General features: G+C 32.9%; 1 protein-coding gene and 1 long non-coding RNA gene across 2 annotated transcripts; both read left to right on the top strand.

Annotated features, from left to right (window-relative positions):
* The first annotated feature begins 661 nt into the window (after window positions 1–661).
* Window positions 662–2,904, top strand: LOC110785471 (protein phosphatase 2C 37). Its single transcript, XM_021989909.2, has 3 exons — window positions 662–1,226; window positions 1,330–1,656; window positions 2,178–2,904. Exons 1-3 carry the CDS (start codon window positions 771–773, stop codon window positions 2,622–2,624), a joined length of 1,230 nt encoding a protein of 409 aa, XP_021845601.2. The 5' UTR covers window positions 662–770; the 3' UTR covers window positions 2,625–2,904.
* Window positions 2,905–6,152: 3,248 nt separating this feature from the next.
* LOC130470306 (uncharacterized) lies at window positions 6,153–11,230 on the top strand. The gene is made up of 4 exons (XR_008930379.1): window positions 6,153–6,579; window positions 6,657–6,745; window positions 7,041–7,154; window positions 10,942–11,230. It is a non-coding gene; the product is annotated as an uncharacterized lncRNA (long non-coding RNA).
* The last annotated feature ends 3,178 nt before the right edge of the window (window positions 11,231–14,408 follow it).

Here is a 14,408-nt window from a genome sequence, read left to right as displayed (position 1 = left end):
AACGACATTGTGTTCATTTTTTTTATTTAATGATCTTATTTTATTATTATAATGTTAAATATTGCTATTAATTATTTTGTAATGTTTATCTTTTACTATTGCTATTACTATTATTACTATTGTTATATTATTTTATTATTTAATATTCAATTAATTCAGTTCAATTCAGTTCAAGTGTTCACTCTGTTAAATCCAGTTCAGTTCAGAAAAAAATAATCGGGGAAGGACCCCAATTTTGGCAAATTCCAGTAAATAAAAACCAACCTGACCTTCTCCCTAAAAAAGAAATCAAGGTGAAAACTACTGTAAAATATCAATCAGAGTGTGGTTGGGTACGGCTGCTCACTACAAAAAGGACCACATGCGTGTCAGAAAAGGAAGGCCGGTTCAACAGTTCGTGTTTATCTCTCATTGGTCCACGTTTCTCTCCTAATTCCCCACCTCCCACCCGTCAAAAAGTATCTCCACGTGGTTATATCTTCCATCTTCCCGCTATTCTCATCCAACGGCTCTAACTTCACTTCTCTTTACTCTACGTCACTCCACTCCACGCGTCTGGTGTCCCTCCCCTTGCCCGCTTCGGTGACGGGCTGCCCTTTTTCTCTGCCCGTTTTCTCCCGCACCATTTTTAAAGACCCTCTCGCCCCCTCCCACTTCTCTCTCCATTATTTCTTCATTTCTCTGAATTTTTATCTTTCTCTTTACTCTATTTACTTCGGTCCGAACCGCTTCTTTATTTTTTAATCATTGCTATTTTTTTATTTGATCAAATGGCGGGAATGTGCTGTGGAATTAACGTTGGCGAGAATGAACCGACGAGTCCGGTCGAACCGGCTACTCGAACTGCTCGTCGCCGGAGAATGGAACTCCGACAAATCAAGTTCATCGCCGAGATCGCGGAAACTACTACACGGCTCAAGCGCCGGAAAGTTGAAGATCTGGAGGCGATAAATAATTCTCCGATGTGCTTACAGGCAGCGCGTGAGTGTGAGAGCTTTATTACCTTGAATATTCCCGCCGGTAAAATTAAGGAATCTCCGCCGACCGTGACGGCGTTGACAACTTCTGAAGACTTACCTACGTTTGGATACACTTCTGTTTGTGGCCGAAGGAGGGATATGGAAGATTCGGTTACTATTCGACCTTCGTTCTACAAAAAGGACAATACCAAAAGTCACGGCGGATTTCATTTTTACGGAGTCTATGACGGCCATGGCTGCTCTCATGTAAATTTTCAATATCACTTCGAATCTTAAGTTTCACGTCTGATTCAAAAATTTTGAGCGGTTGAATTGATATCGTTTTTGGTTTGATTTTATGTTTGTTTAGGTTGCGAAAAGGTGTAAAAAGCGGATGCATGAGATAATCAAAGAAGAGATCGAGAAGAAAGAAGACGAAATCGAGTGGACTGAGACGATGTCTGAGAGCTTTAAGTTGATGGACAGCGAGGTAGGAGAGAGATCGAAGAACAACGCCGGCCCAACGACGTCAACGAGCTGTCGTTGTGAGTTGCAAACACCTCAGTGCGACGCCGTGGGATCCACCGCCGTTGTCTCTGTTGTAACCCCCGAGAAAATCGTCGTATCTAATTGCGGCGATTCACGCGCTGTCCTATGCCGTAAAGGCGTCGCTATTCCTCTATCTTCCGATCATAAGGTATATTTACCTCTTAATTACTCCCTCCATTTCTTTTTGATATATCCATTTGGAATCTGGTGTGGTTTTTAAGAAAAATGGAATATTGATTTGGATGGGTATAAGTGTAATGATTGGGTGTAAGAGAAATGATTGGGTGTAAGAGATTATAATAAATAAATGAGTGAGAAAATAATAAAGAAATAAGGTAAGAGAGAGGAGTGATAATGATGGGTGATAAAGGAGGTGAGAGAGTGGGTATATGGGGTAGGAAAAAGAATTAAATATTATGGGTGGGGAAAATTAGGTGAGAATATGGGTAGAATCTTTAGGTATTTTGGTAATTAGATAGAAATGTAAGGGTATTTTAGGATAAAATGTATGTCCAAAAATAGAATAGATTCTAAATGGATACAACAATATGAAACGCTTAAAATGGAAACGGATACAACAAAAAGAAACGGAGGGAGTATTATTTTATTGTCTAATTATTGATAATTAATTTGAAGGAAAACTAATTTTGTCTGAATTGATTTTTGTAGCCGGACAGACCGGATGAGTTGAACCGGATTGAAGAAGCCGGCGGTCGAGTGATATATTGGGATGGTCCAAGAGTGCTTGGAATGTTAGCAATGTCAAGAGCCATAGGAGATAATTATCTCAAACCTTACGTTATACCCGATCCGGAAGTAACCATTACGGATCGGACTTCCGAAGACGAATGCTTGATTTTAGCTAGTGACGGTTTATGGGACGTCGTTTCAAACGAAACGGCTGTAACCGTGGCTAGGATGTGTTTGCTTAACGCCGAAAAATCCGCCTCGCCTTCTCGTTCCCCGGGGAACGAAGCGGCGGAGGCTGCTAGGAAGGAGAGTTCCGATAAGGCGTGTTCGGATGCCTCGGTTTTGCTGACGAAGTTGGCTTTGGCGAGGCAAAGTGCTGATAATGTTAGCGTTGTTGTAGTTGATCTTAGGAAAGGAAAATTATGATTTTTATAATTTTTGAGGAATTTTTAGTTGGTTGTTTTGCTCGTAGGAAGGGGGTTTTAGTTTTGTTTTAATTTTTTTTAAACGTTTCTTCGTAGGAAGGCTTCCTCATATTGAAGGTATTTTAGTTAAAGAAATGGCCCATGTATGGAGGAAGGGTAAGTTGGGTATAGGAGGAATTAATTTCCACGGTGATGGTAGAATCAAATTGTATAAAGAAACCGTGGTAGCTAATTTGTTACGGAGTACCAAGATCTATTAAAAATGAATTGTATCTAGTAGATATTTTTACTTTTTTTTTTTTTTTTTTGACGGGAGTAGATATTTTTACTTGGTTTTATTCAACTACTATGTATTACCTTTCTTCCTAAAACTACTTCATAATTAGCAACCTTAAGCGAATTCATTTAGTTATATACTGCTCCCTCCGTTGGGCAAATTACTATATAATATTTAATAGTATTATATTTATATGTTAAATGCTCTCTTCGTTTTCGAATATTAGTCTTTTTTTAATCTTGATATTAAACCATTGAAAAGAATCTTTTAATTTCTAATATGTAATTTAAAACAGATTCGTGTGAGATCTTATTTTGTTCATTATAATGTGCAATTTAGTAATATTAAATTTTTATATTTTTATAACATACGTATTTGGAGATATTTACGTTTAAATATTGAGTTGAAAGTTAAAATAAGACTACTATTTAAGAACAGATGGAGTACGCTAATTTAACAAAATATTTAATCTATATGCTAATTTAAAATATTGAGTAAATATATGTTTTGTTATTAATATTTCGATTTGACAAAATACTGTAAAAATTTATTTGTTATCGTTAAGGTCCTATTTGGTAGAGTGTAAAACGTTTTCATAGAAATGGATTTTTCCTTTCAGTAATATTAAGTTGTTTGGTTGAATGGAAAATAATTTTACGTAACTGCCTTATAGGTCGAAAATCATTTTCCATTTGAAAGGAAGGAAACAACTTTTCCATCTTTTCTCCTTACCTCCATTTTCCTTCTTCCCTTCACTCATCTTCTCCTATTTTCCTTCTTCCCTTCACTCATCTTCTCCTATTTTCCATTAACTTTTTTTGTGAGGATCCTAAAAAGCAAAATTAGTTTGGAATTGAGTTTTTCCTTGAAAAACGTTAACCGAAAATATTTTACGCCAAACCTATAAACAGTACTCGGGAATTCTGGATATATTATTGCCTTAATTTAGAACAAATATTTTTTTCCACACACCAATAACTTATAAAAAAGTTTATTTAAGGGAAATGATTTTTGGATGGGATATTTTGCATCGTGGGGAATATCTTATTTTTTATGTCTGTTTTAGTATAAAGTTATGGAGTTTTTTAGAACTAATTGAGATTGGAAAATCATTAACGGGTTACAGAGTACTCTCCGACTAAAAGATTGACCATCGTAATCTTAGTTCAATCTTTACAACTTTGACCATTAATTTTATAAGAAATAATAGAGTCATGTGAGGTCTATAAAATAACACAAATTATTATTTTTATAATTTTACATTTTAAATCATGTTTCAGAAACCGTGAAAATCAAATGAATCAATCTTTTTAGGGACGAAGAGAGTATCACTCTATAACTGTTATGCAATATGACCGTTACCAATATTCTATACTCTTGTTATAATACTTGTATATATTCCTTTTTGTTTGCCCTATTTGTTATTTTTGTCTATCTCAAAAAGATTGGTTTATTGCCCAAAATAAAAATTGGCCTATCACTTTGTCTTTCTGAATCATAAAACTCAATTTTTAATAAAGTATTTTTAAAACATAAGGCAAAGACAGATGGGAGTATTGTTTACTGTAGTGTAAGTATAGTACTCCGTAAAAAGCAATGCGGAAAAGATGAATTGAGGAGATATTTTTAGAGGCCCACTAACATGGTGATAAACTGATAATTTATGGTGATTTTGATGTAAGATAATAAGCGTGATTTGAAAGTAAGACTTTGTCTTGAACGTTATCCTGCCGGGGTTAATCAGTGTTGTTCAAGAAATGAACTAGCAGCTTGCTTATCTTAATTGCAACATCGTCATCAAATTCATCACTATCTGATTTATTGAGGCGTCAACCTTTGGGCTTGGCTGGAACTAGTTTGTGCACAAATGGGCGGCCTAGCCTGGTCCGGTCCGGTCCGGATGATCATGAAATCTAATATTACTCTTTATCTGATTTTTTTAGTTTCTGGTATGGTCTAATATGATTATTCATGGTTTAATTTAGTCAGAATGTTTTTTGTGAGTGCTTTTAACCTTTCATGTTCTAATTTGATATAATTTTTTTATGTTATTTAATAAACAATAAGAATAAGGAAAAGAAGCCGTAGTCCTATCTTTAGATCAATTAAGATTATTCGGAGTATTGATGAATGATGATATTTGTTGGACAGCTAAGAGTTTAGGTTGATGTAAAGACAGAAGTTGAGGTTAAGGTTGATTTTGATTGTAGATGGTTGGGATATTGTGTTGGTTTTATATGCAAGCTGGCTGATAGCTTGGATCTATGAGTGCTATGTTGGTCCCATTATAAAGCATTAGGGGAAACATATTAGACACGTACTCCTTAGCAAACTGTAGGTCCATAAAACTTGTTTGGGCTCACTTTAATTTAAACTATAATATCTATAGTTAAAGTGTTAAACTTATACGGAGTACGAGTTCAGTTTTCCAAAGGAGAGAGTGATTTCTAAATTCTAACACACCAAATTTTGATTTCCGCACAACCGTTAGCGTGATCAAGCTAGTTTTATTTGCTCTAATCTTTATTCAAGCGAAGATATGCCAAAATTAGTTCCCCTATAGAAACCAATTCACAATGCACGCAGTAAGTGACTGCTTTGGTTCTAAGTTTCTAACTTCAAATTTCTGCATGAGTTGTCCGATGAAGCTTAAGAAAGTACTTCGTATTAGATACTAATACGCTATACGGAGTATCAAATTAACCTCGATACAAGGTCACATAAGAAGAAAATTGTTGATTGTAATGCTCTATTTTAATCACTTTATTTTTATTGCTTACTAGATTAGACCCAAAATTCATACCAGACTAAAAAAGGAAAATATTCGATCGGAATAGAACAAATCACACTAGATCAGATCATGAAAAATATGATCAGATAAGACCTTTGACGTAGAAAAATTAGATCATATCAGGTGAACAACAACAACAACAACAACAACAACAACAACAAAGCCTTAGTCCCAAAATGATTTGGGGTTGGCTATCATGAATCGTCGTAAGAAATCGTCATTGCCACCAATCAAACCAGAAAGGAGTAGGAAATAAAAAGAAAAAAACAAGGAAGAGAAAGTGAAATTAATGAAAGTAGGATAAGAGAAAAAAAAATGTATATATATATATATATATATATATATATATATATATATATATATATATATATATATATATATATATATATATATATATATATATATATATATATATATATATATATATATATATATATATTTAGGGAAGGGATCCGGTGAAAATAGGTCCCTATGTGAGTATACTAGTATATATGAGAATGAATCTAATCCGTAGGATTAGATGAAAATCAACGGCTAGGATTAAAAGCAAGTAATGGAAATAATTTAAATAACCTCCCACACACCAAATAATAAAAAATAAAAAAACAGACGTTTCTCTCTCTAAAAATATTGTACAGCCTCTCCCAAATTCAACCCCCTTCTCTCCTCTAAAAACTGTCATTAAAGCTTCAAAAATTGTCGATGAAGCTTCAATTCACTCGATTTAGTCGTTGATTTCAAATAGTTCTTGGTGAATTCTTCTATATCTCTTCTCTTCTTCAACAGTTTCGTCTATTTTAACCTAATTTTTTGTATTCGTTTAAGATTGGAGATGAAGGAAGCAGAAAAATCCAAAAAAACAAGCCGAAAAAGCTAGGAACGAAGAAGGTAATACAATACACGAATTTCACACTATTTTCTTGTTTTTAGATCTTGATTTAGGTTAATTTGTGTTTATTTTATAGTGTAAGGAAAATTATGAAAAAGAAGATGAAATTGTGTAAAAACGGAAGAAAAACACATATCACATTCAGAAGATCGCGAAGAATCTTATGTAAGTAATTGATTGGATGTTCTATTTCATGATTTGATTTTTCTGAAATTTTTGTTATTATTTTTTTAAATCATAATCAGTTTATTCTTAATATTTGTGATTATTTTTTGAATTAATTGTTCATGTTTCTAAATTATTTTGTGATTAGTTTTGAATTTCTGAATGTTTAGGTGATTAATATCTGACTTTTTTAATTAATTTGTGAAAATTTTCTATATTTTTGGATTTACTGATTTTATGAATTAATTCATGATGTTCTATAACTTATAGTTATATGTTCTGAATGTTTGAACAGAGAAAATTCAAATGTCGGAAATGAGATCAAACGCGCCCAAACAACAGAGTTATATCGCACTGGTAGTTCTATTGCCGAACAAGCACTTGTGAATGACGTCCTTGTAAATGTTGGGTAATATTTTATAATCTCAATTCTTTAGAACATGAAGGTTCAACATTTAGAACATGAAGGTTCTCTATTTAGAACAAAAATGTTTAATGTTTAGAACATGAAAGTTACCTTTTAGAACACCAAAATTTAGGTATAGTGATGGTTCAATTATTGAGAAATGAAAGATATTTGAAAGAATTAGATCTTATTTGACTACATTTACCATATTTGAACCTTGTGCATGACTATGTCATCAAACTAACTATTTTTGGCTTTTGTGTCTAATAATAAACGCGCCAAATCTACGGAGCCTATTGTCCCTCCATCACTTCTGAACGACATCATGAACAATTTAGAGTAATATTTTATACTCTCAATACTTAGAACACGAAGGTTAAGAATGTAGAACATCATAGCTCACTGTGTAGAACATCATAATTTCATATGCTCTAATTATAAGTGCACATGTTCTGAATTTGATGAGAATAATATTTCTCCCAAACATATTAACTTTTGATCAAAGGATTTTCATATATTCTTCTTGCCTTTATGTCAAACTTGAGTTTCGTTCTTGAGTAGCTACTGCATTCCCTAGGACTAGTAGTCTAACACTCCTAGCATGGAGGATTACTACTTATAATTGTTCAAATCTATCATGTATTTAGGATTACATTTCTTCATTCTACTCTCTCTATTAGGACCATGAACCCAAAGCATGTAGTTGTAAGAATTCAAAAAGACAAAATTCTGAATTAAAAAAGTATGTGAGTGAGAAGCTGTTGATGAGGTATGCCTTGAATTCAAAAAGTAAATGTTTAGTTGATGAGGTATGCTTTGGATAGGTTTATAGTTTGTTGATTACTGGGAGAAGTTGTTGACAAATGGTGATTTTTTTCTCGAATTAGGCTAAATACTTTAAATTTGTTTGTGTTTGCTTAGGATTGTTAGGTTATTGATGAATAGTACCCCGCATTGCCAGGCATCAAATCCTTGATCCCATTCTTATGCATTTTTTCTGACTTTTCTTTGGATGTTAAGAATTCTAGATGCACTTTCTTGTGAAATTTCTGCATGATCTGCATTGAAACTATTAGTCATAGAAAGTAGAGAATTTTGTGTAGATTCTCAACATATGTTAGTCACATGCTTTCTTAGAAGTTAAGGTGTTTCTTTCATGTACAATCTCTTACTTTTCATGACAATAACAATTGAGGTTACGTGGGTTAACTGATTGTTGTACGTATATCAACTATTTGAGAATTAGAAAGTAAAGAACTGCCACAAAGAAAATTAGGTCATACTTTCATGTTCTTTGTTCTTAGGAAACAATTAATTCCTTTATCTGCTTCAATTTTATCTTTTACCAATTTATGAAAGGTGAGATTAACAGAAGATAATACTCATAGTTCACTGGAAAGGACAATTGTTCATTGCTCAAGCCTTCTGATGTACAAACTTTGTGGTTCTTTTTTGAAGTGATTATGCAATTAGTTATTACCGTCATTAAAGTTCTCAAGTCTAAACTTATTTATTTGGTTTTCCGAAGGAATTGCCTACAACAATTGAAATGGTCATCTTATGCAACTTGTTTTGTTTGCAAAGATGTAAGCTCATGTTTGATGCTTCTAATGCATTTGTTATTATCAGTGGTTATATTTTTTGTTAGAACATAGAGTTGAACTGGTAAGAACATGTACCTTAACCAATTAGAACATATAGCTTCATAGGTTGGAACATATAAATTCAATTGTTAGAACATATAACTTATCTTGTTAGAACATGTTGGTTCACTAGTTAGAACATATAGTTTCGTTGGTTAGAACATGTAACATATGTTGTTTTTGATATAATATCCATATTATAAACATAACTAATTTTTGGTTGCGTTTGGTTTAAAGGAATTACCTTCTATGTTGATATTTGGTTATGGTTGTTAGCTGCTGTGATCTGTGCAATTGAGCTTTAGGTTTGGCTAGCAGTTAGTCCGAAAGTAAATTAAATCTCTCAAATAGTAAACAAAATCTCTCTAAAAGTAAACTAAATAACAATGAAACATCATCTCTCACTGTGTTAGAACATATAGCTTAACTGCTTAGAAAATGTAGCTTAAATGATTAGAACATATAGGAATAATGTACAATGGTAACAATCCAAAGAAAGGCGAGAGAAGCCATTAAGGAACATTAAGCCTATTGTATTTTTTCCAGTTTTCCTTTATGTTGTGTGTCTTTTTTAAGGGATTTGTAATTAAGGGGGAGGGGGGGGGGGGGGAGTGAGTATGCAGGCATGTTGATTGTATTAGGTGAAAGTGGGAGAGTAGAGAACCTCTTGAACGTTCTCAAGCAATACATGTTTATAAGCTTTAAGCATTTATCAATACAAATTACAATCTTTCATTTAAATATGAGTTTGAGTGAGTGAGTTTGTTGCATGATGACAAAAAGAACCACCTGAACATTCCCATTTGGATAACAAAACCAGGTTCATAAGACCATTATCCATTTATTGCTCATGTTAGTAACCAATTTGGGAAGAAAAATAAGTGTATCAGTGTAGATAAAGGTACAAAAATCTTGCAGGACAAGTGCAGTGGTCTGTTTTTCTGTATTCTAATGGGCTAGTTCCCAGATGAGTGTAATGGATGTTCAACAACGTAACAGAACATGTACTTTGTTAATGCAGAACATGTCCCTTAACTAGTTAGAACATATTTCTCAACTTGTTAGAACATATAAGTTTAATTGTTAGAACATATACTTTAGTTGTTAAAACATGTAGGTTTAATTATTAGAACAATTAGATGAAATGCATAGAACACATGGTATTGGTCCTTGGTACTTATATTAAATGAGTTCAGAACATAATTTTAATTACTGCAGAACAAAAGATAAGTAACTTAGAACATATATACTTTGTTAATGCAGAACATGTTCCTTAACTAGTAGAACATATTGATCAACTTGTTAGAACATATAAATTTAATTGTTAGAACATTATATGCATTTTTTAAGAATATTTCTGTTCTAAATTTCATAACAAGATGTTCTGAAACTAGAAGGATATGTTCCAATATTATTTTCTTGTATCTAATATGTTCATGAAGTTGCTTTGGGTCTGATTTTATGCCTATTTTTATGACAATTTTGGCCAGGTTAGCTATGTTGTGTTTTCATGTGCGACATTATGGGCTAGTATATTTGTTTCAAAGATTGGTGTTGGTCTTAAGTTGTTGCATAGTTGCTGGTGTAGGCTATTTGTTTTGCAGGGAGGGTTGTTGCAGGTCAGTCTAGGGTGGGAAGTGGTTCTGCTCTGTTTGGTTGTTGCTATAAGCTTTGTGTGTGTGGTGCTGTTGTAAGTAATGGTCGTCAATGCTTGATGTTTTGGGACAATGCCTATTAGCTCAATTCGTAGAGCTTTGTGCAGTTTCACAATGATGTAGGTTCAAATCCTACATAGGCAACTCGTTTCAAATCACGGTATTTATCCATGAACACATACGAGATTGTGATGTCTTCAGTTATGTGTTGGGTGTAGTTATGCATATTGTGTTTGTTACTTGCATGTGTCTGTGCTCGGTCTTTCATGTGTATCTGCGTCAATTCATAACATTTAGTTTCCGAATTCATAAAGTTTAGCTTAGGAATGCAAAACATTTAGTTTGGGAACTCATAACATCTAGTTTAGGAAGTCAGAACATTTACGTTGGGAATTCAGAACATCTAATTTGTGAATTCAGAACATCTACTTTGTAAATGTAGAACATATGATATTTTATTGTTTCTAATATTCAAAATTTAATTCACTGCAGTTTGAGCAAATGAAGAGATTGAGGCTTGAGTATTGTGGCGAGATATTGGCACACAAGAAAAATGATGAACATCATGTTATGGTTCCGAGTTAAGGAAATGGGAAACAAAGAATCAAATTTAACGGGATCATAATGTCTTTGTAACATCAAATGTTGAATTTCTTGTAAATACTTTATGTTGAATTCGTAAAATTAGTAAACCATCAATTTATATTGGATGGTTTTGATCAACTTGTAATAGATTCATTTGCTTGAAGTTTAATTTGACTAATAGACTTGTAATGTGATATGCTAATGAATCTATTAAAAAAGAAGTCAATTACTTCACAAGTCTACTAGCTAAACCATGTTCAAAAGATCGGTAAAAAATATATTCTATTTTTCTATGTAGAACAAAAGATGTGAAAATTTAGAACATGATCAACAACACGTAGAAAAAAAAGGTGTTTAATTTTAGAACATGGTCAACAAAACCAAAATACGGTTATAATAAAATATATAAAATTTATACAATAATTTGAACCGTAACACTATGTCCATCCAGAATGATAATTAAAATGTAACACTAAAAATAAGATATAAAAAAATAATGTAAAAAAGAGTACAACGTACATAATTTTTCAAAATTAAAAATACAAAACATGTAACAAATAAAATCATCAACTCTAACTGCACGACAAATATTGAAATCGAGTTTTGTTTGAAGAAAACGAATCAATGACAAAGTCCTGAAAATAACAAAAAGGATTAGTGTCAAGACAACTAAACAAAAAATAATAAAGCTACTATACAAATTAGAACATTATATATGTATATTTTTTAGAACATGATGTATATTGTTTAGAACAGTAAGCATGTTGTGTAGAATACAATGAAAAGTTTCCTAGAACATGTTGTGTAAAGTTTAGAACATGTTGTATATTGTTTAGAACATGTATATTTTTTAGAACACGATGTACATTTATTTCGATCATGAAAGAAATAAAAACAGTTATCTAAATATTCAAATCATATTATAAAAAAGTTATAAAGTTCACTTCACTTTTTCCGGGAAATTTCGAATATCATGGTAACCAAGATCCTCACATCCTCTATATAACCGAATCTATACAAGAATGTGAGAAAACAGTTCATAACATATATAATAATAACATAGAACATATGAATAAAAGTGCAGAACAAAAAGAGCAATTATTCAGAACATCAACATTGTCAGTTGCATTGTAGTTCAGAACAAAAACATCGGTTATTCAAAACATTTAAAACAATCATCCAGAACAAAATGAACAATTATCCAGAACAGTAAACTGGAGAAATATTAATAAGAAAACGCACCAGATTCAGTGATTGACGATTGCGGACTATGAAAACTTCTAATTACATAGCACAGATAGATAGCATAAGGATTAATGTGAAATTAAAAAGCATGAAAAACACAACAATGATCAGACAATATACATAATCGAATCAAAGAACAACATGATTTCGAATATTGCACAATTACATGAATTCACAAATCCATGTTTGAAATTCAAACAATACGATTTCGCAAAATATGATCGAATTCAAATAAAAAACAAAAAATTAAGGAAATTGAATCAGAGAACAAATAATCTTTCCAAAACACAATCCAATTCAAAAAAAATCGTTCTAAAATCATAAAATTAATCACAGATAATCATGAAAATAAAATTTGAAAAATTAAACAAGAAAATGAAATAATACCTTTAAACTCATGAAATCTGGAAATTTGGTGAATATATTTGAGAATCTGGAGTGAAATCGCAGCTATTAGGCTGAAAGTGAAGTGAAATTCGACCTTGATTGAAGCTCTAATGGTGGCACAATGAAGAGAGAAAATAGAGGTTTATAGTTTTTTAGAGAAGCAGTGAGCGTGAAAAGGGAGGAGAATGGCTGGGTAATAGTTTAATAAATTTACAAATATGCCATTACTAATCCCTTGATTTTGAGCTGTTAGATTAGAAAAGATCCAAAGGCTCAGATTAATTCTCACATAAGATTGTGTTCTCACATAGAAGGGGTGTTCTCACATGAGCCTTACTCTATATATATATATATAGAAGAAATATTGTAAGAGATAATAAAAATTAGTAAAATTTAAAATAAATAAATAAGTAAAATAAGTACATTTCAAAATAGCATGTGAAATCAAAAAAAAAAAATTGAAAGAATTTTAAAAATAAAAATAAAGAGAATCAGAAACATTGAAGTTGTATAAGTCAAATGAAATCATCAATGTATATTATCTCCCTCCACTCTGTCCTTCCAACGCCATATTTTCCTCAATCCCAAGAAAGCTCATATCGTGCTCAATCACCTTCCTCCAAGTTTTCTTAGGTCTTCCCCTACCCCTTGCAATTCTATCCCTTTGCCACCCTTCTATCCTCCTAACCGGGCATCATTTGATCTTCTGCTTACATGTCCAAACCATCTTAAACGATTTTCCATCATCTTAAACTCAATTGGTGCAACCCCTACTTTCTTCCTAATAATCTCATTCCTCAAACGATCATTTCTTGTATGCCCACACATCCAATGTAACGTGACAATGTTTCACTGACCAACATTCCGTGCAGTATAACAAAGCCGGTAGAATTGCTGTGTGGTAAAATTTTTCCTTCAATGTTTGGGGCATGCCTGAATCACATAAGAACCCCGTGATACCTTTCCACTTCAACCAACCTGCTTTGATTCTATGGGCCACATCGCTATCCAATTCTCCATCTTTTTGGATAATAGATCCTAAATAACGGAACATTTCAGAGCCTTGGACAATTTTCCCATCTAAGGTAATCGCCCTTGTCTCTCTATTTTGGGCTCCACTAAACTTACACTCCACATATTCCGTCTTGTTTCTACTCAGCCTAAAACCCCGAGATTCCAAAGTTTGTCTCTATAACTCCAACTTACTTTCCACTCTTTCTTTTGTCTCATCAATCAACACAATATCATATGCAAACATCATGCACCAGGGTATACCATCTTGGATTGACCTCGTCAATTCGTCCATGACTATAGCAAAAAGAAACGGGCTAAGTGCGGAACCTTGATGCACTCAAATCGTAATGGTGAATTCTTCGGTCTTACCAACACTAGTTCTCACACTCGTACTAACTCCCTCATACATGTTCTTGATGATATCAATATATTTCCTCGGAATTCCTTTCCTACTTAATGCCTACCAAAGAATTTCTCTTGGTACCTTATCATACGCCTTCTCCAAATCAACGAAAACCATATGTAAATCCTTCTTCTTATCCCGATAATTTTCCATTAGTTGCCTTATAAGATGAATGACCTCCATAGTCGATCTCCCAGGCATAAATCCAAACTGGTTCTCCGAAATTTTCACAGTTCTCCTCAATCTTTGCTCAATAATCCGCTCCCAAAGTTTCATAGTATGACTCATTAGTTTGATTCCTCGGTAGTTGGCACAATCCTGGACA

The sequence above is a fragment of the Spinacia oleracea genome, chromosome 1, assembly GCF_020520425.1.
Source record: "Spinacia oleracea cultivar Varoflay chromosome 1, BTI_SOV_V1, whole genome shotgun sequence".
Taxonomy (NCBI): domain Eukaryota; kingdom Viridiplantae; phylum Streptophyta; class Magnoliopsida; order Caryophyllales; family Amaranthaceae; genus Spinacia; species Spinacia oleracea.
The sequence above is the reverse complement of the archived record's forward strand: the minus strand, read 5'-3'. Positions and strand labels throughout refer to the sequence as shown.

Coding starts and splice junctions, on each gene's coding strand:
- LOC110785471 (XM_021989909.2), top strand. CDS start 771: ATGGCGGGAATGTGCTGTGGAATTAACGTTGGCGAGAATGAACCGACG. Junction 1,227..1,329: donor ACGGCCATGGCTGCTCTCAT/GTAAATTTTCAA, acceptor ATGTTTGTTTAG/GTTGCGAAAAGGTGTAAAAA. Junction 1,657..2,177: donor CTCTATCTTCCGATCATAAG/GTATATTTACCT, acceptor TGATTTTTGTAG/CCGGACAGACCGGATGAGTT.